The sequence below is a fragment of the Manis javanica genome, chromosome 10, assembly GCF_040802235.1.
Source record: "Manis javanica isolate MJ-LG chromosome 10, MJ_LKY, whole genome shotgun sequence".
Classification (NCBI taxonomy): Eukaryota; Metazoa; Chordata; class Mammalia; order Pholidota; family Manidae; genus Manis; species Manis javanica.
The window spans coordinates 19,465,109-19,490,420 of record NC_133165.1 but is presented as its reverse complement, the minus strand read 5'-3'; the positions used below and the strand labels follow the sequence as shown (position 1 = coordinate 19,490,420).

The 25,312-nt window shown below is 46.8% G+C and overlaps 2 protein-coding genes across 2 annotated transcripts in view; one reads left to right on the top strand and one right to left on the bottom strand.

Moving 5' to 3' along the window:
- Positions 1 to 25,312, bottom strand: part of LOC140843706 (uncharacterized) — a 98,245-nt gene that overhangs the window by 44,880 nt on the left and 28,053 nt on the right. The window lies entirely within an intron of this gene.
- Positions 1 to 25,312, top strand: part of LOC108400062 (uncharacterized) — a 55,873-nt gene that overhangs the window by 23,263 nt on the left and 7,298 nt on the right. The window contains exons 13-24 of the mRNA XM_073214133.1: positions 1,048 to 1,377; positions 3,112 to 3,441; positions 5,175 to 5,504; positions 7,238 to 7,567; positions 9,301 to 9,630; positions 11,363 to 11,692; positions 13,426 to 13,755; positions 15,490 to 15,819; positions 17,545 to 17,874; positions 19,600 to 19,801; positions 21,753 to 22,021; positions 24,341 to 24,667. Of these exons, the coding sequence (XP_073070234.1) occupies positions 1,048 to 1,377; positions 3,112 to 3,441; positions 5,175 to 5,504; positions 7,238 to 7,567; positions 9,301 to 9,630; positions 11,363 to 11,692; positions 13,426 to 13,755; positions 15,490 to 15,819; positions 17,545 to 17,874; positions 19,600 to 19,801; positions 21,753 to 22,021; positions 24,341 to 24,667 (3,768 nt within the window). The remainder of the gene's footprint in view (positions 1 to 1,047; positions 1,378 to 3,111; positions 3,442 to 5,174; positions 5,505 to 7,237; positions 7,568 to 9,300; positions 9,631 to 11,362; positions 11,693 to 13,425; positions 13,756 to 15,489; positions 15,820 to 17,544; positions 17,875 to 19,599; positions 19,802 to 21,752; positions 22,022 to 24,340; positions 24,668 to 25,312) is intronic.

Below are 25,312 nucleotides of genomic sequence, written 5' to 3'. Positions count from 1 at the left end.
TTGGTAACTGTTAGTCCATTTTTGGGTTCTGTGATTCTGCTCCTGTTTATTTCCTTCAGTTTTTCCTTTGCTCTTATACTCCAGAGATGAGTGAAACCATTTGGTACTTGTCTTTCTCCGCCTCGCTTATTTCACTGAGCGTAATACCCTCTAGCTCCAAGCATGTTGTTGCAAATGGTAAGATTTGTGTTCTTCTTATGGATGAATTATATTCCATTGTGCATACATTCATCTACTGATGGACACGTAGGTTGTTTCCATTTCTTGGCTGTTGTCAATAGTGCTGCGATAAACATAGGGGTACATCTGTCTTTTACAAAACGGGCTGCTCTATTCTTCGGGTCATTTCCCAGGAGTGGTGTTGCTGGGTCAAATGGTATTCCTACTTTGAGCTTTTTGAGGAACCTCCGTATTGCTTTCCACAATGGTTGAATGAATTTACGTTCCCACCAACAGTGTAGGAGGGTTCCCCTCTCTCCACAACCTTGCCAACATCTGTTGTGGTTTGTCATTTGGATGGTGGCGATCCTTACTGGTGTGTGGTCATATCTCATTGTGGTTTTAATTAGCATATCTCTGATGACAGGCGATGTGGTGCATCTTTTCATGTGTCTGTTGGGCACCTGAATTTCTTCTCTGGCCAACTGCCTGTTCAGCTCCCCTGCCCACATTTTTATTGCAATATTTCCTTTTTGTTTGTTGAGGTGTTTTAGCTCTTTATATATTCTGGATGTCAACCCTTTATCAGATCTGTGATTTAGGAATATATTCTCCCATACTGGAGGATGCCCTTTTGTTCTGTTGATGGTGCCCTTTACTGTAGAGTAGCTTTTAAGCTTGATATAGTCCCATTTGTTCATTTTTGCTTTTCTTCCCTGGAGAGATATGTTCACGAAGATGTCGCTCATGTTTATGGCCAAGACACTTTCCCCTGTCCTTCTCTAAGAGTTTTATGGTTTCATGGCTTCCATTCAGGGGTTCGACCAATTTTGAACTTACTTTTGTGTATGGGGTTAGACAGTACCCATGTTTCCCCCTTTTTTGCAGCCATCAAGTCCGGCTTTGGAGCAGTGACCCAGAACACCAGCTGTGGGACCCGTGGTACATCAGGGTTTGGCAGCACCATCCCAGCGCCCTTGACATCCAGGGTGTCAGCAGGCCCCACTGGCAGTGGAGGCTTTGGGACGAGCGTGGCTGCCCCCCACAGCAGCTCCACCACTGGGGCACTTGGCACTGCCTCAGGACGGAGTGGGAGAACTGGACTCAAGAACCCTTTCTGGGGTGCCTTGGATCCAAGCTCCCTGGGTGCGGCTGGCGAGAACACACCATCTGCCATCCATGTCGCCAGCACGCCTCAGAACACGCCCGGGTTTTCAGGTGAGGTTTGGAATGGGCTCAGTCTGCAGTGCCAGGCGCTGTCTTAAGTGCTGACACAGTCTCCGCTTTCGGAGCTGTATGCTGTGGTGAAGATTTAGATGTTATCACAGAAGTTATCTGTAAACAGCGTCAGGTAGCAGTGTAAGGCATAAACGGAGAAGCTATTTAGGTAGTCAGCGGCAGCCTTTCTGAGACAATAGCAAACTGTTGCCATGGCCGCAGTTCCAGAGTTGGGAGCAGGGACAGAGGCGGGGGTGTGAGGACGTTGCAGGCACAGGAGCAAAGGGCCGAAGGCAGTGAAGAGCTTATGTTTTCATGAGCAGAGAAGAGCCAGGTGTGGCTAGCAGTTATAAAGGAAAGTGGAATAAAATGACATTAAGAGACACGCAGAAAGGAAGATCATTCACGGCCTTTAAAAAATTTTTTTTTTTTTGGTATCTATCTACAATTACCTTAGGAACGTTATGTTTATGTGGCTCCCCTCTTCACCACGTACCCCGCACAAACCCCATTAGAGTCACTGTCCATCAGCTTAGTAACATACTGTAGAATCACTACTCGTCTTCTCTGTGTAGCCTAGCCCTCCCCGTGCCCCACCACATTATACATGCTAATCATAATGCCCCCTTTCTTTTTCCCTGCCCTTATCCCTCCTTTCCCACCCATCTTCCTCAGTCCCTTTCTCTTTGGTAACTGTTAGTGCATTTTTGGGTTCTGTGATTCTGCTCCTGTTTATTTCCTTCAGTTTTTCCTTTGCTCTTATACTCCAGAGATGAGTGAAACCATTTGGTACTTGTCTTTCTCCGCCTCGCTTATTTCACTGAGCGTAATACCCTCTAGCTCCAAGCATGTTGTTGCAAATGGTAAGATTTGTGTTCTTCTTATGGCTGAATTATATTCCATTGTGCATACATTCATCTACTGATGGACACGTAGGTTGTTTCCATTTCTTGGCTGTTGTCAATAGTGCTGCGATAAACATAGGGGTACATCTGTCTTTTACAAAACGGGCTGCTCTATTCTTCGGGTCATTTCCCAGGAGTGGTGTTGCTGGGTCAAATGGTATTCCTACTTTGAGCTTTTTGAGGAACCTCCGTATTGCTTTCCACAATGGTTGAATGAATTTACGTTCCCAGCAACAGTGTAGGAGGGTTCCCCTCTCTCCACAACCTTGCCAACATCTGTTGTGGTTTGTCGTTTGGATGGTGGCGATCCTTACTGGTGTGTGGTCATATCTCATTGTGGTTTTAATTAGCATTTCTCTGATGACAGGCGATGTGGTGCATCTTTTCATGTGTCTGTTGGGCACCTGAATTTCTTCTCTGGCCAACTGCCTGTTCAGCTCCCCTGCCCACATTTTTATTGCAATATTTCCTTTTTGTTTGTTGAGGTGTTTTAGCTCTTTATATATTCTGGATGTCAACCCTTTATCAGATCTGTGATTTAGGAATATATTCTCCCATACTGGAGGATGCCCTTTTGTTCTGTTGATGGTGCCCTTTACTGTAGAGTAGCTTTTAAGCTTGATATAGTCCCATTTGTTCATTTTTGCTTTTCTTCCCTGGAGAGATATGTTCACGAAGATGTCGCTCATGTTTATGGCCAAGACACTTTCCCCTGTCCTTCTCTAAGAGTTTTATGGTTTCATGGCTTCCATTCAGGGGTTCGACCAATTTTGAACTTACTTTTGTGTATGGGGTTAGACAGTGATCCATGTTTCCCCCTTTTTTGCAGCCATCAAGTCCGGCTTTGGAGCAGTGACCCAGAACACCAGCTGTGGGACCCGTGGTACATCAGGGTTTGGCAGCACCATCCCAGCGCCCTTGACATCCAGGGTGTCAGCAGGCCCCACTGGCAGTGGAGGCTTTGGGACGAGCGTGGCTGCCCCCCACAGCAGCTCCACCACTGGGGCACTTGGCACTGCCTCAGGACGGAGTGGGAGAACTGGACTCAAGAACCCTTTCTGGGGTGCCTTGGATCCAAGCTCCCTGGGTGCGGCTGGCGAGAGCACACCATCTGCCATCCATGTCGCCAGCACGCCTCAGAGCACGCCCGGGTTTTCAGGTGAGGTTTGGAATGGGCTCAGTCTGCAGTGCCAGGCGCTGTCTTAAGTGCTGACACAGTCTCCGCTTTCGGAGCTGTATGCTGTGGTGAAGATTTAGATGTTATCACAGAAGTTATCTGTAAACAGCGTCAGGTAGCAGTGTAAGGCATAAACGGAGAAGCTATTTAGGTAGTCAGCGGCAGCCTTTCTGAGACAATAGCAAACTGTTGCCATGGCCGCAGTTCCAGAGTTGGGAGCAGGGACAGAGGCGGGGGTGTGAGGACGTTGCAGGCACAGGAGCAAAGGCCCGAAGGCAGAGAAGAGCTTATGTTTTCATGAGCAGAGAAGAGCCAGGTGTGGCTAGCGGTTATAAAGGAAAGTGGAATAAAATGACATTAAGAGACACGCAGAAAGGAAGATCATTCACGGCCTTTAAAAAATTTTCTTTTTTTGGTATCTATCTACAATTACCTTAGGAACGTTATGTTTATTTGGCTCCCCTCTTCACCAAGTACCCCGCACAAACCCCATTAGAGTCACTGTCCATCAGCTTAGTAACATACTGTAGAATCACTACTCATCTTCTCTGTGTAGCCTAGCCCTCCCCGTGCCCCACCACATTATACATGCTAATCATAATGCCCCCTTTCTTTTTCCCTGCCCTTATCCCTCCCTTCCCACCCATCTTCCTCAGTCCCTTTCTCTTTGGTAACTGTTAGTCCATTTTTGGGTTCTGTGATTCTGCTCCTGTTTATTTCCTTCAGTTTTTCCTTTGCTCTTATACTCCAGAGATGAGTGAAACCATTTGGTACTTGTCTTTCTCCGCCTCGCTTATTTCACTGAGCGTAATACCCTCTAGCTCCAAGCATGTTGTTGCAAATGGTAAGATTTGTGTTCTTCTTATGGCTGAATTATATTCCATTGTGCATACATTCATCTACTGATGGACACGTAGGTTGTTTCCATTTCTTGGCTGTTGTCAATAGTGCTGCGATAAACATAGGGGTACATCTGTCTTTTACAAAACGGGCTGCTCTATTCTTCGGGTCATTTCCCAGGAGTGGTGTTGCTGGGTCAAATGGTATTCCTACTTTGAGCTTTTTGAGGAACCTCCGTATTGCTTTCCACAATGGTTGAATGAATTTACGTTCCCACCAACCGTGTAGGAGGGTTCCCCTCTCTCCACAACCTTGCCAACATCTGTTGTGGTTTGTCGTTTGGATGGTGGCGATCCTTACTGGTGTGTGGTCATATCTCATTGTGGTTTTAATTAGCATTTCTCTGATGACAGGCGATGTGGTGCATCTTTTCATGTGTGTGTTGGGCACCTGAATTTCTTCTCTGGCCAACTGCCTGTTCAGCTCCCCTGCCCACATTTTTATTGCAATATTTCCTTTTTGTTTGTTGAGGTGTTTTAGCTCTTTATATATTCTGGATGTCAACCCTTTATCAGATCTGTCATTTAGGAATATATTCTCCCATACTGGAGGATGCCCTTTTGTTCTGTTGATGGTGCCCTTTACTGTAGAGTAGCTTTTAAGCTTGATATAGTCCCATTTGTTCATTTTTGCTTTTCTTCCCTGGAGAGATATGTTCACGAAGATGTCGCTCATGTTTATGGCCAAGACACTTTCCCCTGTCCTTCTCTAAGAGTTTTATGGTTTCGTGGCTTCCATTCAGGGGTTCGACCAATTTTGAACTTACTTTTGTGTATGGGGTTAGACAGTGATCCATGTTTCCCCCTTTTTTGCAGCCATCAAGTCCGGCTTTGGAGCAGTGACCCAGAACACCAGCTGTGGGACCCGTGGTACATCAGGGTTTGGCAGCACCATCCCAGCGCCCTTGACATCCAGGGTGTCAGCAGGCCCCACTGGCAGTGGAGGCTTTGGGACGAGCGTGGCTGCCCCCCACAGCAGCTCCACCACTGGGGCACTTGGCACTGCCTCAGGACGGAGTGGGAGAACTGGACTCAAGAACCCTTTCTGGGGTGCCTTGGATCCAAGCTCCCTGGGTGCGGCTGGCGAGAGCACACCATCTGCCGTCCATGTCGCCAGCACGCCTCAGAACACGCCCGGGTTTTCAGGTGAGGTTTGGAATGGGCTCAGTCTGCAGTGCCAGGCGCTGTCTTAAGTGCTGACACAATCTCCGCATTCGGAGCTGTATGCTGTGGTGAAGATTTAGATGTTATCACAGAAGTTATCTGTAAACAGCGTCAGGTAGCAGTGTAAGGCATAAACGGAGAAGCTATTTAGGTAGTCAGCGGCAGCCTTTCTGAGACAATAGCAAACTGTTGCCATGGCCGCAGTTCCAGAGTTGGGAGCAGGGACAGAGGCGGGGGTGTGAGGACGTTGCAGGCACAGGAGCAAAGGCCCGAAGGCAGAGAAGAGCTTATGTTTTCATGAGCAGAGAAGAGCCAGGTGTGGCTAGCGGTTATAAAGGAAAGTGGAATAAAATGACATTAAGAGACACGCAGAAAGGAAGATCATTCACGGCCTTTAAAAAATTTTCTTTTTTTGGTATCTATCTACAATTACCTTAGGAACGTTATGTTTATTTGGCTCCCCTCTTCACCAAGTACCCCGCACAAACCCCATTAGAGTCACTGTCCATCAGCTTAGTAACATACTGTAGAATCACTACTCGTCTTCTCTGTGTAGCCTAGCCCTCCCCGTGCCCCACCACATTATACATGCTAATCATAATGCCCCCTTTCTTTTTCCCTGCCCTTATCCCTCCCTTCCCACCCATCTTCCTCAGTCCCTTTCTCTTTGGTAACTGTTAGTCCATTTTTGGGTTCTGTGATTCTGCTCCTGTTTATTTCCTTCAGTTTTTCCTTTGCTCTTATACTCCAGAGATGAGTGAAACCATTTGGTACTTGTCTTTCTCCGCCTCGCTTATTTCACTGAGCGTAATACCCTCTAGCTCCAAGCATGTTGTTGCAAATGGTAAGATTTGTGTTCTTCTTATGGCTGAATTATATTCCATTGTGCATACATTCATCTACTGATGGACACATAGGTTGTTTCCATTTCTTGGCTGTTGTCAATAGTGCTGCGATAAACATAGGGGTACATCTGTCTTTTACAAAACGGGCTGCTCTATTCTTCGGGTCATTTCCCAGGAGTGGTGTTGCTGGGTCAAATGGTATTCCTACTTTGAGCTTTTTGAGGAACCTCCGTATTGCTTTCCACAATGGTTGAATGAATTTACGTTCCCACCAACCGTGTAGGAGGGTTCCCGTCTCTCCACAACCTTGCCAACATCTGTTGTGGTTTGTCGTTTGGATGGTGGCGATCCTTACTGGTGTGTGGTCATATCTCATTGTGGTTTTAATTAGCATTTCTCTGATGACAGGCGATGTGGTGCATCTTTTCATGTGTCTGTTGGGCACCTGAATTTCTTCTCTGGCCAACTGCCTGTTCAGCTCCCCTGCCCACATTTTTATTGCAATATTTCCTTTTTGTTTGTTGAGGTGTTTTAGCTCTTTATATATTCTGGATGTCAACCCTTTATCAGATCTGTGATTTAGGAATATATTCTCCCATACTGGAGGATGCCCTTTTGTTCTGTTGATGGTGCCCTTTACTGTAGAGTAGCTTTTAAGCTTGATATAGTCCCATTTGTTCATTTTTGCTTTTCTTCCCTGGAGAGATATGTTCACGAAGATGTCGCTCATGTTTATGGCCAAGACACTTTCCCCTGTCCTTCTCTAAGAGTTTTATGGTTTCGTGGCTTCCATTCAGGGGTTCGACCAATTTTGAACTTACTTTTGTGTATGGGGTTAGACAGTGATCCATGTTTCCCCCTTTTTTGCAGCCATCAAGTCCGGCTTTGGAGCAGTGACCCAGAACACCAGCTGTGGGACCCGTGGTACATCAGGGTTTGGCAGCACCATCCCAGCGCCCTTGACATCCAGGGTGTCAGCAGGCCCCACTGGCAGTGGAGGCTTTGGGACGAGCGTGGCTGCCCCCCACAGCAGCTCCACCACTGGGGCACTTGGCACTGCCTCAGGACGGAGTGGGAGAACTGGACTCAAGAACCCTTTCTGGGGTGCCTTGGATCCAAGCTCCCTGGGTGCGGCTGGCGAGAGCACACCATCTGCCGTCCATGTCGCCAGCACGCCTCAGAGCACGCCCGGGTTTTCAGGTGAGGTTTGGAATGGGCTCAGTCTGCAGTGCCAGGCGCTGTCTTAAGTGCTGACACAGTCTCCGCTTTCGGAGCTGTATGCTGTGGTGAAGATTTAGATGTTATCACAGAAGTTATCTGTAAACAGCGTCAGGTAGCAGTGTAAGGCATAAACGGAGAAGCTATTTAGGTAGTCAGCGGCAGCCTTTCTGAGACAATAGCAAACTGTTGCCATGGCCGCAGTTCCAGAGTTGGGAGCAGGGACAGAGGCGGGGGTGTGAGGACGTTGCAGGCACAGGAGCAAAGGCCCGAAGGCAGAGAAGAGCTTATGTTTTCATGAGCAGAGAAGAGCCAGGTGTGGCTAGCGGTTATAAAGGAAAGTGGAATAAAATGACATTAAGAGACACGCAGAAAGGAAGATCATTCACGGCCTTTAAAAAATTTTCTTTTTTTGGTATCTATCTACAATTACCTTAGGAACGTTATGTTTATTTGGCTCCCCTCTTCACCAAGTACCCCGCACAAACCCCATTAGAGTCACTGTCCATCAGCTTAGTAACATACTGTAGAATCACTACTCGTCTTCTCTGTGTAGCCTAGCCCTCCCCGTGCCCCACCACATTATACATGCTAATCATAATGCCCCCTTTCTTTTTCCCTGCCCTTATCCCTCCCTTCCCACCCATCTTCCTCAGTCCCTTTCTCTTTGGTAACTGTTAGTCCATTTTTGGGTTCTGTGATTCTGCTCCTGTTTATTTCCTTCAGTTTTTCCTTTGCTCTTATACTCCAGAGATGAGTGAAACCATTTGGTACTTGTCTTTCTCCGCCTCGCTTATTTCACTGAGCGTAATACCCTCTAGCTCCAAGCATGTTGTTGCAAATGGTAAGATTTGTGTTCTTCTTATGGCTGAATTATATTCCATTGTGCATACATTCATCTACTGATGGACACGTAGGTTGTTTCCATTTCTTGGCTGTTGTCAATAGTGCTGCGATAAACATAGGGGTACATCTGTCTTTTACAAAACGGGCTGCTCTATTCTTCGGGTCATTTCCCAGGAGTGGTGTTGCTGGGTCAAATGGTATTCCTACTTTGAGCTTTTTGAGGAACCTCCGTATTGCTTTCCACAATGGTTGAATGAATTTACGTTCCCACCAACCGTGTAGGAGGGTTCCCCTCTCTCCACAACCTTGCCAACATCTGTTGTGGTTTGTCGTTTGGATGGTGGCGATCCTTACAGGTGTGTGGTCATATCTCATTGTGGTTTTAATTAGCATTTCTCTGATGACAGGCGATGTGGTGCATCTTTTCATGTGTCTGTTGGGCACCTGAATTTCTTCTCTGGCCAACTGCCTGTTCAGCTCCCCTGCCCACATTTTTATTGCAATATTTCCTTTTTGTTTGTTGAGGTGTTTTAGCTCTTTATATATTCTGGATGTCAACCCTTTATCAGATCTGTGATTTAGGAATATATTCTCCCATACTGGAGGATGCCCTTTTGTTCTGTTGATGGTGCCCTTTACTGTAGAGTAGCTTTTAAGCTTGATATAGTCCCATTTGTTCATTTTTGCTTTTCTTCCCTGGAGAGATATGTTCACGAAGATGTCGCTCATGTTTATGGCCAAGACACTTTCCCCTGTCCTTCTCTAAGAGTTTTATGGTTTCGTGGCTTCCATTCAGGGGTTCGACCAATTTTGAACTTACTTTTGTGTATGGGGTTAGACAGTGATCCATGTTTCGCCCTTTTTTGCAGCCATCAAGTCCGGCTTTGGAGCAGTGACCCAGAACACCAGCTGTGGGACCCGTGGTACATCAGGGTTTGGCAGCACCATCCCAGCGCCCTTGACATCCAGGGTGTCAGCAGGCCCCACTGGCAGTGGAGGCTTTGGGACGAGCGTGGCTGCCCCCCACAGCAGCTCCACCACTGGGGCACTTGGCACTGCCTCAGGACGGAGTGGGAGAACTGGACTCAAGAACCCTTTCTGGGGTGCCTTGGATCCAAGCTCCCTGGGTGCGGCTGGCGAGAGCACACCATCTGCCGTCCATGTCGCCAGCACGCCTCAGAACACGCCCGGGTTTTCAGGTGAGGTTTGGAATGGGCTCAGTCTGCAGTGCCAGGCGCTGTCTTAAGTGCTGACACAGTCTCCGCATTCGGAGCTGTATGCTGTGGTGAAGATTTAGATGTTATCACAGAAGTTATCTGTAAACAGCGGCAGGTAGCAGTGTAAGCCATAAACGGAGAAGCTATTTAGGTAGTCAGCGTCAGCCTGTCTTAGACAATAGGAAACTGTTGCCATGGCCGCAGTTCCAGAGTTGGGAGCAGGGACAGAGGAGGGGTGTGAGGACGTTGCAGGCACAGGAGCAAAGGCCCGAAGGCAGAGAAGAGCTTATGTTTTCATGAGCAGAGAAGAGCCAGGTGTGGCTAGCGGTTATAAAGGAAAGTGGAATAAAATGACATTAAGAGACACGCAGAAAGGAAGATCATTCACTGCCTTTAAAAAATTTTCTTTTTTTGGTATCTATCTACAATTACCTTAGGAACGTTATGTTTATGTGGCTCCCCTCTTCACCACGTACCCCGCACAAACCCCATTAGAGTCACTGTCCATCAGCTTAGTAACATACTGTAGAATCACTACTCGTCTTCTCTGTGTAGCCTAGCCCTCCCCGTGCCCCACCACATTATACATGCTAATCATAATGCCCCCTTTCTTTTTCCCTGCCCTTATCCCTCCCTTCCCACCCATCTTCCTCAGTCCCTTTCTCTTTGGTAACTGTTAGTCCATTCTTGGGTTCTGTGATTCTGCTCCTGTTTATTTCCTTCAGTTTTTCCTTTGCTCTTATACTCCAGAGATGAGTGAAACCATTTGGTACTTGTCTTTCTCCGCCTCGCTTATTTCACTGAGCGTAATACCCTCTAGCTCCAAGCATTTTGTTGCAAATGGTAAGATTTGTGTTCTTCTTATGGCTGAATTATATTCCATTGTGCATACATTCATCTACTGATGGACACGTAGGTTGTTTCCATTTCTTGGCTGTTGTCAATAGTGCTGCGATAAACATAGGGGTACATCTGTCTTTTACAAAACGGGCTGCTCTATTCTTCGGGTCATTTCCCAGGAGTGGTGTTGCTGGGTCAAATGGTATTCCTACTTTGAGCTTTTTGAGGAACCTCCGTATTGCTTTCCACAATGGTTGAACGAATTTACGTTCCCACCGACAGTGTAGGAGGGTTCCCCTCTCTCCACAACCTTGCCAACATCTGTTGTGGTTTGTCGTTTGGATGGTGGCGATCCTTACTGGTGTGTGGTCATATCTCATTGTGGTTTTAATTAGCATTTCTCTGATGACAGGCGATGTGGTGCATCTTTTCATGTGTCTGTTGGGCACCTGAATTTCTTCTCTGGCCAACTGCCTGTTCAGCTCCCCTGCCCACATTTTTATTGCAATATTTCCTTTTTGTTTGTTGAGGTGTTTTAGCTCTTTATATATTCTGGATGTCAACCCTTTATCAGATCTGTCATTTAGGAATATATTCTCCCATACTGGAGGATGCCCTTTTGTTCTGTTGATGGTGCCCTTTACTGTAGAGTAGCTTTTAAGCTTGATATAGTCCCATTTGTTCATTTTTGCTTTTCTTCCTTGGAGAGATATGTTCACGAATATGTCGCTCATGTTTATGGCCAAGACACTTTCCCCTGTCCTTCTCTAAGAGTTTTATGGTTTCGTGGCTTCCATTCAGGGGTTCGACCAATTTTGAACTTACTTTTGTGTATGGGGTTAGACAGTGATCCATGTTTCGCCCTTTTTTGCAGCCATCAAGTCCGGCTTTGGAGCAGTGACCCAGAACACCAGCTGTGGGACCCGTGGTACATCAGGGTTTGGCAGCACCATCCCAGCGCCCTTGACATCCAGGGTGTCAGCAGGCCCCACTGGCAGTGGAGGCTTTGGGACGAGCGTGGCTGCCCCCCACAGCAGCTCCACCACTGGGGCACTTGGCACTGCCTCAGGACGGAGTGGGAGAACTGGACTCAAGAACCCTTTCTGGGGTGCCTTGGATCCAAGCTCCCTGGGTGCGGCTGGCGAGAGCACACCATCTGCCGTCCATGTCGCCAGCACGCCTCAGAACACGCCCGGGTTTTCAGGTGAGGTTTGGAATGGGCTCAGTCTGCAGTGCCAGGCGCTGTCTTAAGTGCTGACACAATCTCCGCATTCGGAGCTGTATGCTGTGGTGAAGATTTAGATGTTATCACAGAAGTTATCTGTAAACAGCGTCAGGTAGCAGTGTAAGGCATAAACGGAGAAGCTATTTAGGTAGTCAGCGGCAGCCTTTCTGAGACAATAGCAAACTGTTGCCATGGCCGCAGTTCCAGAGTTGGGAGCAGGGACAGAGGCGGGGGTGTGAGGACGTTGCAGGCACAGGAGCAAAGGCCCGAAGGCAGAGAAGAGCTTATGTTTTCATGAGCAGAGAAGAGCCAGGTGTGGCTAGCGGTTATAAAGGAAAGTGGAATAAAATGACATTAAGAGACATGCAGAAAGGAAGATCATTCACGGCCTTTAAAAAATTTTCTTTTTTTGGTATCTATCTACAATTACCTTAGGAACGTTATGTTTATTTGGCTCCCCTCTTCACCAAGTACCCCGCACAAACCCCATTAGAGTCACTGTCCATCAGCTTAGTAACATACTGTAGAATCACTACTCGTCTTCTCTGTGTAGCCTAGCCCTCCCCGTGCCCCACCACATTATACATGCTAATCATAATGTCCCCTTTCTTTTTCCCTGCCCTTATCCCTCCCTTCCCACCCATCTTCCTCAGTCCCTTTCTCTTTGGTAACTGTTAGTCCATTCTTGGGTTCTGTGATTCTGCTCCTGTTTATTTCCTTCAGTTTTTCCTTTGCTCTTATACTCCAGAGATGAGTGAAACCATTTGGTACTTGTCTTTCTCCGCCTCGCTTATTTCACTGAGCGTAATACCCTCTAGCTCCAAGCATGTTGTTGCAAATGGTAAGATTTGTGTTCTTCTTATGGATGAATTATATTCCATTGTGCATACATTCATCTACTGATGGACACGTAGGTTGTTTCCATTTCTTGGCTGTTGTCAATAGTGCTGCGATAAACATAGGGGTACATCTGTCTTTTACAAAACGGGCTGCTCTATTCTTCGGGTCATTTCCCAGGAGTGGTGTTGCTGGGTCAAATGGTATTCCTACTTTGAGCTTTTTGAGGAACCTCCGTATTGCTTTCCACAATGGTTGAATGAATTTACGTTCCCACCAACAGTGTAGGAGGGTTCCCCTCTCTCCACAACCTTGCCAACATCTGTTGTGGTTTGTCGTTTGGATGGTGGCGATCCTTACTGGTGTGTGGTCATATCTCATTGTGGTTTTAATTAGCATTTCTCTGATGACAGGCGATGTGGTGCATCTTTTCATGTGTCTGTTGGGCACCTGAATTTCTTCTCTGGCCAACTGCCTGTTCAGCTCCCCTGCCCACATTTTTATTGCAATATTTCCTTTCTGTTTGTTGAGGTGTTTTAGCTCTTTATATATTCTGGATGTCAACCCTTTATCAGATCTGTGATTTAGGAATATATTCTCCCATACTGGAGGATGCCCTTTTGTTCTGTTGATGGTGCCCTTTACTGTAGAGTAGCTTTTAAGCTTGATATAGTCCCATTTGTTCATTTTTGCTTTTCTTCCCTGGAGAGATATGTTCACGAAGATGTCGCTCATGTTTATGGCCAAGACACTTTCCCCTGTCCTTCTCTAAGAGTTTTATGGTTTCGTGGCTTCCATTCAGGGGTTCGACCAATTTTGAACTTACTTTTGTGTATGGGGTTAGACAGTGATCCATGTTTCGCCCTTTTTTGCAGCCATCAAGTCCGGCTTTGGAGCAGTGACCCAGAACACCAGCTGTGGGACCCGTGGTACATCAGGGTTTGGCAGCACCATCCCAGCGCCCTTGACATCCAGGGTGTCAGCAGGCCCCACTGGCAGTGGAGGCTTTGGGACGAGCGTGGCTGCCCCCCACAGCAGCTCCACCACTGGGGCACTTGGCACTGCCTCAGGACGGAGTGGGAGAACTGGACTCAAGAACCCTTTCTGGGGTGCCTTGGATCCAAGCTCCCTGGGTGCGGCTGGCGAGAGCACACCATCTGCCGTCCATGTCGCCAGCACGCCTCAGAACACGCCCGGGTTTTCAGGTGAGGTTTGGAATGGGCTCAGTCTGCAGTGCCAGGCGCTGTCTTAAGTGCTGACACAATCTCCGCATTCGGAGCTGTATGCTGTGGTGAAGATTTAGATGTTATCACAGAAGTTATCTGTAAACAGCGTCAGGTAGCAGTGTAAGGCATAAACGGAGAAGCTATTTAGGTAGTCAGCGGCAGCCTTTCTGAGACAATAGCAAACTGTTGCCATGGCCGCAGTTCCAGAGTTGGGAGCAGGGACAGAGGCGGGGGTGTGAGGACGTTGCAGGCACAGGAGCAAAGGCCCGAAGGCAGAGAAGAGCTTATGTTTTCATGAGCAGAGAAGAGCCAGGTGTGGCTAGCGGTTATAAAGGAAAGTGGAATAAAATGACATTAAGAGACATGCAGAAAGGAAGATCATTCACGGCCTTTAAAAAATTTTCTTTTTTTGGTATCTATCTACAATTACCTTAGGAACGTTATGTTTATTTGGCTCCCCTCTTCACCAAGTAACCCCGCACAAACCCCATTAGAGTCACTGTCCATCAGCTTAGTAACATACTGTAGAATCACTACTCGTCTTCTCTGTGTAGCCTAGCCCTCCCCGTGCCCCACCACATTATACATGCTAATCATAATGTCCCCTTTCTTTTTCCCTGCCCTTATCCCTCCCTTCCCACCCATCTTCCTCAGTCCCTTTCTCTTTGGTAACTGTTAGTCCATTCTTGGGTTCTGTGATTCTGCTCCTGTTTATTTCCTTCAGTTTTTCCTTTGCTCTTATACTCCAGAGATGAGTGAAACCATTTGGTACTTGTCTTTCTCCGCCTCGCTTATTTCACTGAGCGTAATACCCTCTAGCTCCAAGCATGTTGTTGCAAATGGTAAGATTTGTGTTCTTCTTATGGATGAATTATATTCCATTGTGCATACATTCATCTACTGATGGACACGTAGGTTGTTTCCATTTCTTGGCTGTTGTCAATAGTGCTGCGATAAACATAGGGGTACATCTGTCTTTTACAAAACGGGCTGCTCTATTCTTCGGGTCATTTCCCAGGAGTGGTGTTGCTGGGTCAAATGGTATTCCTACTTTGAGCTTTTTGAGGAACCTCCGTATTGCTTTCCACAATGGTTGAATGAATTTACGTTCCCACCAACAGTGTAGGAGGGTTCCCCTCTCTCCACAACCTTGCCAACATCTGTTGTGGTTTGTCGTTTGGATGGTGGCGATCCTTACTGGTGTGTGGTCATATCTCATTGTGGTTTTAATTAGCATTTCTCTGATGACAGGCGATGTGGTGCATCTTTTCATGTGTCTGTTGGGCACCTGAATTTCTTCTCTGGCCAACTGCCTGTTCAGCTCCCCTGCCCACATTTTTATTGCAATATTTCCTTTCTGTTTGTTGAGGTGTTTTAGCTCTTTATATATTCTGGATGTCAACCCTTTATCAGATCTGTGATTTAGGAATATATTCTCCCATACTGGAGGATGCCCTTTTGTTCTGTTGATGGTGCCCTTTACTGTAGAGTAGCTTTTAAGCTTGATATAGTCCCATTTGTTCATTTTTGCTTTTCTTCCCTGGAGAGATATGTTCACGAAGATGTCGCTCATGTTTATGGCCAAGACACTTTCCCCTGTCCTTCTCTAAGAGTTTTATGGTTTCATGGCTTCCATTCAGGGGTTCGACCAATTTTGAACTTACTTTTGTGTATGGGGTTAGACAGTGATCCATGTTTCCCCCTTTTTTGCAGCCATCAAGTCCGGCTTTGGAGCAGTGACCCAGAACACCAGCTGTGGGACCCGTGGTACATCAGGGTTTGGCAGCACCATCCCAGCGCCCTTGACATCCAGGGTGTCAGCAGGCCCCACTGGCAGTGGAGGCTTTGGGACGAGCGTGGCTGCCCCCCACAGCAGCTCCACCACTGGGGCACTTGGCACTGCCTCAGGACGGAGTGGGAGAACTGGACTCAAGAACCCTTTCTGGGGTGCCTTGGATCCAAGCTCCCTGGGTGTGGCTGGCGAGAGCACACCATCTGCCATCCATGTCGCCAGCACGCCTCAGAACACGCCCGGGTTTTCAGGTGAGGTTTGGAATGGGCTCAGTCTGCAGTGCCAGGCGCTGTCTTAAGTGCTGACACAGTCTCCGCATTCGGAGCTGTATGCTGTGGTGAAGATTTAGATGTCATCACAGAAGTTATCTGTAAACAGCGGCAGGTAGCAGTGTGAGCCATAAACGGAGAAGCTATTTAGGTAGTCAGCGGCAGCCTGTCTTAGACAATAGGAAACTGTTGCCATGGCCGCAGTTCCAGAGTTGGGAGCAGGGAGAGAGGCGGGGGTGTGAGGACGTTGCAGGCACAGGAGCAAAGGCCCAAAGGCAGAGAAGAGCTTATGTTTTCATGAGCAGAGAAGAGCCAGGTGTGGCTAGCGGTTATAAAGGAAAGTGGAATAAAATGACATTAAGAGACACGCAGAAAGGAAGATCATTCACGGCCTTTAAAAAAATTTTTTTTTTTGGTATCTATCTACAATTACCTTAGAACCGTTATGTTTATGTGGCTCCCCTCTTCACCAAGTACCCCGCACAAACCCCATTAGAGTCACTGTCCATCAGCTTAGTAACATACTGTAGAATCACTACTCGTCTTCTCTGTGTAGCCTAGCCCTCCCCGTGCCCCACCACATTATACATGCTAATCATAATGCCCCCTTTCTTTTTCCCTGCCCTTATCCCTCCCTTCCCACCCATCTTCCTCAGTCCCTTTCTCTTTGGTAACTGTTAGTCCATTCTTGGGTTCTGTGATTCTGCTCCTGTTTATTTCCTTCAGTTTTTCCTTTGCTCTTATACTCCAGAGATGAGTGAAACCATTTGGTACTTGTCTTTCTCCGCCTCGCTTATTTCACTGAGCGTAATACCCTCTAGCTCCAAGAATGTTGTTGCAAATGGTAAGATTTGTGTTCTTCTTATGGTTGAATTATATTCCATTGTGCATACATTCATCTACTGATGGACACGTAGGTTGTTTCCATTTCTTGGCTGTTGTCAATAGTGCTGCGATAAACATAGGGGTACATCTGTCTTTTACAAAACGGGCTGCTCTCTTCTTCGGGTCAATTCCCAGGAGTGGTGTTTCTGGGTCAAATGGTATTCCTACTTTCAGCTTTTTGAGGAACCTCCGTATTGCTTTCCACAATGGTTGAACGAATTTACGTTCCCACCAACAGTGTAGGAGGGTTCCCCTCTCTCCACAACCTTGGCAACATCCATTGTGGTTTGTCGTTTGGATGGTGGCGATCCTTACTGGTGTGTGGTGATATCTCATTGTGGTTTTAATTAGCATTTCTCTGATGACAGGCGATGTGGTGCATCTTTTCATGTGTCTGTTGGGCACCTGAAGTTCTTCTCTGTCTGTTCAGCTACCCTGCCCACATTTTTATTGCAATATTTCCTTTTTGTTTGTTGAGGTGTTTTAGCTCTTTATATATTCTGGATGTCAACCCTTTATCAGATCTGTCATTTAGGAATATATTCTCCCATACTGGAGGATGCCCTTTTGTTCTGTTGATGGTGCCCTTTACTGTAGAGTAGCTATTAAGCTTGATGTAGTCCCATTTGTTCATTTTTGCTTTTCTTCCCTGGAGAGATATGTTCACGAAGATGTCGCTCATGTTTATGGCCAAGACACTTTCCCCTGTCCTTCTCTAAGAGTTTTATGGTTTCATGGCTTCCATTCAGGGGTTCGACCAATTTTGAACTTACTTTTGTGTATGGGGTTAGACAGTGATCCATGTTTCCCCCTTTTTTGCAGCCATCAAGTCCGGCTTTGGAGCAGTGACCCAGAACACCAGCTGTGGGACCCGTGGTACATCAGGGTTTGGCAGCACCATCCCAGCGCCCTTGACATCCAGGGTGTCAGCAGGCCCCACTGGCAGTGGAGGCTTTGGGACGAGCGTGGCTGCCCCCCACAGCAGCTCCACCACTGGGGCACTTGGCACTGCCTCAGGACGGAGTGGGAGAACTGGACTCAAGAACCCTTTCTGGGGTGCCTTGGATCCAAGCTCCCTGGGTGTGGCTGGCGAGAGCACACCATCTGCCATCCATGTCGCCAGCACGCCTCAGAACACGCCCGGGTTTTCAGGTGAGGTTTGGAATGGGCTCAGTCTGCAGTGCCAGGCGCTGTCTTAAGTGCTGACACAGTCTCCGCATTCGGAGCTGTATGCTGTGGTGAAGATTTAGATGTCATCACAGAAGTTATCTGTAAACAGCGGCAGGTAGCAGTGTGAGCCATAAACGGAGAAGCTATTTAGGTAGTCAGCGGCAGCCTGTCTTAGACAATAGGAAACTGTTGCCATGGCCGCAGTTCCAGAGTTGGGAGCAGGGAGAGAGGCGGGGGTGTGAGGACGTTGCAGGCACAGGAGCAAAGGCCCAAAGGCAGAGAAGAGCTTATGTTTTCATGAGCAGAGAAGAGCCAGGTGTGGCTAGCGGTTATAAAGGAAAGTGGAATAAAATGACATTAAGAGACACGCAGAAAGGAAGATCATTCACGGCCTTTAAAAAAAATTTTTTTTTTGGTATCTATCTACAATTACCTTAGAACCGTTATGTTTATGTGGCTCCCCTCTTCACCAAGTACCCCGCACAAACCCCATTAGAGTCACTGTCCATCAGCTTAGTAACATACTGTAGAATCACTACTCGTCTTCTCTGTGTAGCCTAGCCCTCCCCGTGCCCCACCACATTATACATGCTAATCATAATGCCCCCTTTCTTTTTCCCTGCCCTTATCCCTCCCTTCCCACCCATCTTCCTCAGTCCCTTTCTCTTTGGTAACTGTTAGTCCATTCTTGGGTTCTGTGATTCTGCTCCTGTTTATTTCCTTCAGTTTTTCCTTTGCTCTTATACTCCAGAGATGAGTGAAACCATTTGGTACTTGTCTTTCTCCGCCTCGCTTATTTCACTGAGCGTAATACCCTCTAGCTCCAAGAATGTTGTTGCAAATGGTAAGATTTGTGTTCTTCTTATGGTTGAATTATATTCCATTGTGCATACATTCATCTACTGATGGACACGTAGGTTGTTTCCATTTCTTGGCTGTTGTCAATAGTGCTGCGATAAACATAGGGGTACATCTGTCTTTTACAAAACGGGCTGCTCTCTTGTTCGGGTCAATTCCCAGGAGTGGTGTTTCTGGGTCAAATGGTATTCCTACTTTCAGCTTTTTGAGGAACCTCCGTATTGCTTTCCACAATGGTTGAACGAATTTACGTTCCCACCAACAGTGTAGGAGGGTTCCCCTCTCTCCACAACCTTGGCAACATCCGTTGTGGTTTGTCGTTTGGATGGTGGCGATCCTTACTGGTGTGTGGTGATATCTCATTGTGGTTTTAATTAGCATTTCTCTGATGACAGGCGATGTGGTGCATCTTTTCATGTGTCTGTTGGGCACCTGAAGTTCTTCTCTGTCTGTTCAGCTACCCTGCCCACATTTTTATTGCAATATTTCCTTTTTGTTTGTTGAGGTGTTTTAGCTCTTTATATATTCTGGATGTCAACCCTTTATCAGATCTGTCATTTAGGAATATATTCTCCCATACTGGAGGATGCCCTTTTGTTCTGTTGATGGTGCCCTTTACTGTAGAGTAGCTATTAAGCTTGATGTAGTCCCATTTGTTCATTTTTGCTTTTCTTCCCTGGAGAGATATGTTCACGAAGATGTCGCTCATGTTTATGGCCAAGACACTTTCGCCTGTCCTTCTCTAAGAGTTTTATGGTTTCGTGGCTTCCATTCAGGGGTTTGACCAATTTTGAATATACATTTGTGTATGGGGTTAGACAGTGATCCATGTTTCCTCCTTTTTTGCAGCCATCAAGTCCGGCTTTGGAGCAGTGACCCAGAACACCAGCTGTGGGACCCGTGGTACATCAGGGTTTGGCAGCACCATCCCAGCGCCCTTGACATCCAGGGTGTCAGCAGGCCCCACTGGCAGTGGAGGCTTTGTGGACGAGCGTGGCTGCCCCCCACAGCAGCTCCACCACTGGGGCACTTGGCACTGCCTCAGGACGGAGTGGGGAGAACTGGACTCAAGAACCCTTTCTGGGGCGCCTTGGATCCAAGCTCCTGGGGTGCGGCTGGCGAGAGCACACCATCTGCCGTCCATGTCGCCAGCACGCCTCAGAACACGCCCCGGGTTTTCAGGTGAGGTTTGGAATGGGCTCAGTCTGCAGTGCCAGGCGCTGTCTTAAAGTGCTGACACAGTCTCCGCATTCGGAGCTGTATGCTGTGGTGAAGATTTAGATGTTATCACAGAAGTTATCTGTAAACAGCGTCAGGTAGCAGTGTAAGCCATAAACGGAGAAGCTATTTAGGTAGTCAGCGGCAGCCTGTCTTAGACAATAGGAAACTGTTTGCCATGGCCGCAGTTCCAGAGTTGGGAGCAGGGACAGAGGCGGGGGTGTGAGGACGTTGCAGGCACAGGAGCAAAGGCCCGAAGGCAGAGAAGAGCTTATGTTTTCATGAGCAGAGAAGAGCCAGGTCGTGGCTAGCGGTTATAAGGGAAAGTGGAATAAAATGACATTAAGAGACACGCAGAAAGGAAGATCATTCACGGCCTTTAAAAAAATTTTTTTTTTTGGTATCTATCTACAATTACCTTAGGAACGTTATGTTTATTTGGCTCCCCTCTTCACCAAGTACCCCGCACAAACCCCATTAGAGTCACTGTCCATCAGCTTAGTAACATACTGTAGAATCACTACTCGTCTTCTCTGTGTAGCCTAGCCCTCCCCGTAATGCCCCACCACATTATACATGCTAATCATAATGCCCCCTTTCTTTTTCCCCTGCCCTTTATCCCTCCCCTATCCCACCCATCTTCCTCAGTCCCCTTTCTCTTTGGTAACTGTTAGTCCATTCTTGGGTTCTGTGATTCTGCTCCTGTTTATTTCCTTCAGTTTTTCCTTTGCTCTTATACTCCAGAGATGAGTGAAACCATTTGGTACTTGTCTTTCTCCGCCTCGCTTATTTCACTGAGCGTAATACCCTCTAGCTCCAAGCATGTTGTTGCAAATGGTAAGATTTGTGTTCTTCTTATGGCTGAATTATATTCCATTGTGGCATACATTCATCTACTGATGGACACGTAGGTTGTTTCCATTTCTTGGCTGTTGTCAATAGTGCTGCGATAAACATAGGGGTACATCTGTCTTTTACCAAAACGGTGCTGCTCTATTCTTCGGGTCAATTCCCAGGAGTGGTGTTGTCTGGGGTCAAATGGTATTCCTCCTTTGAGCTTTTTTGAGGAACCTCCGTATTGCTTTTCCACAATGGTTTGAACGAATTTACGTTCCCCACCAACAGTGTAGGAGGGTTCCCCTCTCTCCACAACCTTGCCAACATCTGTTTGTGGTTTGTCGTTTTGGATAGGTGGCGATCCTTACTGGTGTTGTGGTCATATCCTCATTGTGGTTTTAATCAGCATTTCTCTGATGACAGCGCGATGTGGTGCATCTTTTCATGTGTCTGTTGGGCACCTGAATTTCTTCTCTGGCCAACTGCCTGTTCAGCTCCCCTGCCCACATTTTTATTGCAATATTTCCTTTTTTGTTTGTTGAGGTGTTTTAGCTCTTTATATATTCTGGATGTCAACCCTTTATCAGATGTGTCATTTAGGAATATATTCTCCCCATACTGGAGGATGCCCTTTTGTTCTGTTGATGGTGCCCTTTACTGTAGAGTAGCTTTTAAGCTTGATATAGTCCCATTTGTTCATTTTTCCTTTTTCTACCCTGGAGAGATATGTTCACGAAGATGTCGCTCATGTTTATGGCCAAGACACTTTCGCCTGTCCCTTCTCTAAGAGTTTTATGCTTTCGTGGCTTCCATTCAGGGGTTCGACCAATTTTGAATTTACTTTTGTGTATGGGGTTAGACAGTGATCCATGTTTCCCCCTTTTTTGGCAGCCATCAAGTCCGGCTTTGGAGCAGTGACCCAGAACACCAGCTGTGGGACCCCGTAGTACATCAGGGTTTGGCAGCACCATCCCAGCGCCCTTGACATCCAGGGGTGTCAGCAGGCCCCACTGGCAGTGGAGGCTTTTGGGACGAGCATGGCTGCCCCCCACAGCAGCTCCACCGCTGGGGCACTTGGCACTGGACTCAAGAGAACTGGACTCAAGAACCCTTTCTGGGGAGCCTTGGATCCAAGCTCCCTGGGTGCGGCTGGTCATAGCACAACCTCTCCCGTCCACATGGCCCCAGTCACCTCAGAACACATCTGGGATTGCAGGTGCGGTTTGGAATGGGGCTGTGTGTGGAGTGCCAGTTTATGTTTTAAGTGCTGAGAGTGTCTCCGCTTTTTGGAGCTGTATGCTCTCCTGCACAGTTAGATGTTTTTTATATAGTTTATCTCTAAAGAGCTTCAGGTGTCAGTGTACCTCATCACCAGAGGAGCTCTTTTTGGTAGTTAGTCGCAGCCTTTATGAAACAGTAGCGAACTGAGACAATGGCCGCAATTCCAGAGTTGGGAGTTGAAACATCGGCTGGGGTTGAGGACTTCGTCGGCACAGCAGCAAAGGCGCGACGGCAGAGACGAGTTCATATTTTCATGAGCAGAGAAGTGCCAGTGTGGCTAGAGGTTTAAAAAGGAAAGTGAGATAAAATGACATTAAGTGACAAGCAGAAAGGAAGATCATTCGTGGCCTTTTAAATTGTTTTTTTTTTTTTTAACAATCTACAATTACCTTAAGAACATTATGTTTATTTGGCTCCCCCCTTCACCAAGTACCTCGCACAGACCCCATTAGAGTTACTGTCCATCAGCATAGTAACATACTGTAGAATCACTACTTCTATGCATAGCCTAGCCCTTCCCGTGCCCTCCCCCACATTATATATGCTAATCATAATGTCCTGTTTTCTTTTTCCCTGCCCTAATCCCTCACTTCCCATCCATCCTCCTCAGTCCCTTTCACTTTGTAACTCTTAGTTCATTCTTGGGTTCTGTGATTGTGCTTCTGTTTTGTTCCTTCAGTTTTTTCCTTTGCTCTTATGCTCCAGAGATGAGTGAAATCATTTGGTACTTGTCTTTCTCCGCCTTGCTTATTTCACTGAGCATAATACCCTCTAGCTCCATCCATGTTGTTGCAAATGGTAGAATTTGTTTTCTTCTTATAGGTGAATTATATTCCATTGTGCATATGTATCAAATCTTTCTTATCCATTCGTCTACTGATGGACACTTAGTTTGTTTCCCATTTCATGGCTGTTGTCAATAGTGCTGCAATAACTATAGTGGGTGCATCTGTCTTTTTTTCAAACTGGACAGCTGTATTCTTAGCATAAATTAGTTGGTTTTGGAATTCCTGGGTCAAATGGTATTTCTATTTTGAGCTTTTTGAGTAACCTCCATATTGCTTTTCACAAAAGTTAAATGAATTTACATTCCCAACAAAAGTGTAGAAAGATTTCCCTTTCTCCACAACCTCTCCTACATTTGTTGTTGTTTGTGTTTTGGATGGCGGCGATCCTTACTGGTGTGAGGCGATATCTTATTGTGGTCGTATGACGTGGTACAGCCATGCCAAGTCGAGCAGGTCCTGAAGTGCAGAAGGGGGAGCAAAGAAAGGAATGAAAGAAAGTGCTGGGAGGGGCTGACGCTCCCGTGTGTCGCCAGCAAAACTTTATTGAAGGTCCAGGGTTTATATAATGCAGTGGGGTTACATGATTTCCAGGACATAGCATTATCCAATAGACAATCAAGCAGAGTATTGACATCAGCGGTAGCCAGGCAAAGGTAGGCTCAGCAGGGGTCCAGTTAGTTGCTCATGGAATGCGTAAGCAGTATGTTCTTTGTTCTCCATTAACCGCCACATCAGCAAGTGGGGGAAGGGCATAGCCAGAAGCAGGGGCGCTGTTTCCACACATCTTCCAGGTCTCCCTATGGAAGACAAAAACAAGATATGTTTTTGTGGACAGGTAACTTCCAAGGACTGCACCAGTTGTTCTCAAGCTTGTGCTTTCCCGTCCTGCATTCAGATGTGGGGGAAGGTGCTTTCCCATTCTGCCTACAAACATGTGAGAAGACAATGTAAAGAACACCATCAGTCCCCAGCAGTCTTAATTGGCCTTTCTCTGATGATAAGCAATATGATGCATGATTTCATGTGTCTATTGGCCATCTGAATTTCTTCTTTCGAGAACTGTCTGTTTAGCTCCTGTGCCCATTTTTTAATTGGAATATTTGCTTTTTGTTTGTTAAGCTGTTAGCTCATTATATATTTTGGATGTCAACCCTTAACCAGATCTGTCATTTATGAATATATTCTCCCATACTCTAGGATGTCCTTTTGTTCTGTTGATGGTGTTCTTTACTTTTCAGAAGCTTTTAACCTTGATATAGTCCCATTTGTTCATTTTTGCTTTTGTTTCCGTTGCCTGAGGAGATACATTCAAGAAGATGATGCGGATGTTTATGTCTAAGAGATTTTTGCTGTCTTTGTCTAAACGTTTTATACTTTCATGGCTTACATTCAGGTCTTTGATCCATTTCAAATTTACTTTTGTCTATGGGTTTAGACAATGATCCATGTTTCCTCCTATTTTGCAGCAATCACCTCGGCCTTTGCAGCTATGACCCTGACCACCAGCAGCGGGACCAGTATGTCAGTGTTCAGCGGCACTACCTTATCACCATTTACATCCAGGGTGTCAGCAGGTCCCGCTGGCAGTGGAGGTTTTGTGATCAGTGTGGCTGCGGCCCACAGTAGCTCCACCACTGGGTCATTCGGACTTGGGTCACGACGGAGTAAGACAACGGGTCTCAAGAACCCTTTCTGGGGAAGGTTGAATCCAAACTCCCTGGGTGCAGCTCGCCAGAGCACACTCTCGACTTGCCACGTGACCAGGACACCTCAGGACACGTCTGAGATTGCAGGTGAGATTTGGAATGGGCTCGGTCCGCAGTGCAAGGCGCTATTTTAAGTGCTGACCCAGTCTCTGCTTTGGTAGCTGTATGCTGTGGTGAAGATTTAGATGTTATCACAGAAGTTATTCATAAACAGTACCAGGTAGCAGTGTAACACATGACTGGAGGAGCTATGTAGGTAGACAGCAGCAGCCATTTAGAGACAGTAGAAAACTGAGGCCATCACCGCAGTTCCAGAGTTGGGAGCAGGTAAAGCGGCTGGGGGTGAGGATATTACAGGCACAAGAGCAAAGGACTGAAGGCAGAGACGAGCTTATGTTTTCATGAGCAGAGAAGAGACCAGTGTGGCTAGAGGTTAACAAAGGAAACTGGGATAAAATGACATTAAGCGATAGGCAGAAAGGAAGATCATTCACGGCCTGTAAAATTTTTTTTCTTTTTTTGGTATCTATCTACAATTACCGGAAAAACAGTATGTTTACTTGGTTCCCCCATTCACCAAGTACCCCGCACAAACCCCATTAGTGTCCCTGTCCGTCAGCCTAATATGATGCTGTACAATCACTCCTTGTCTTCTCTGTGTAGCCTAGCCCTCCCCATTCACCCCATTATGTATGTGAATCATAATGCCCCCTTTCTTTGTCTCTGCCCTTA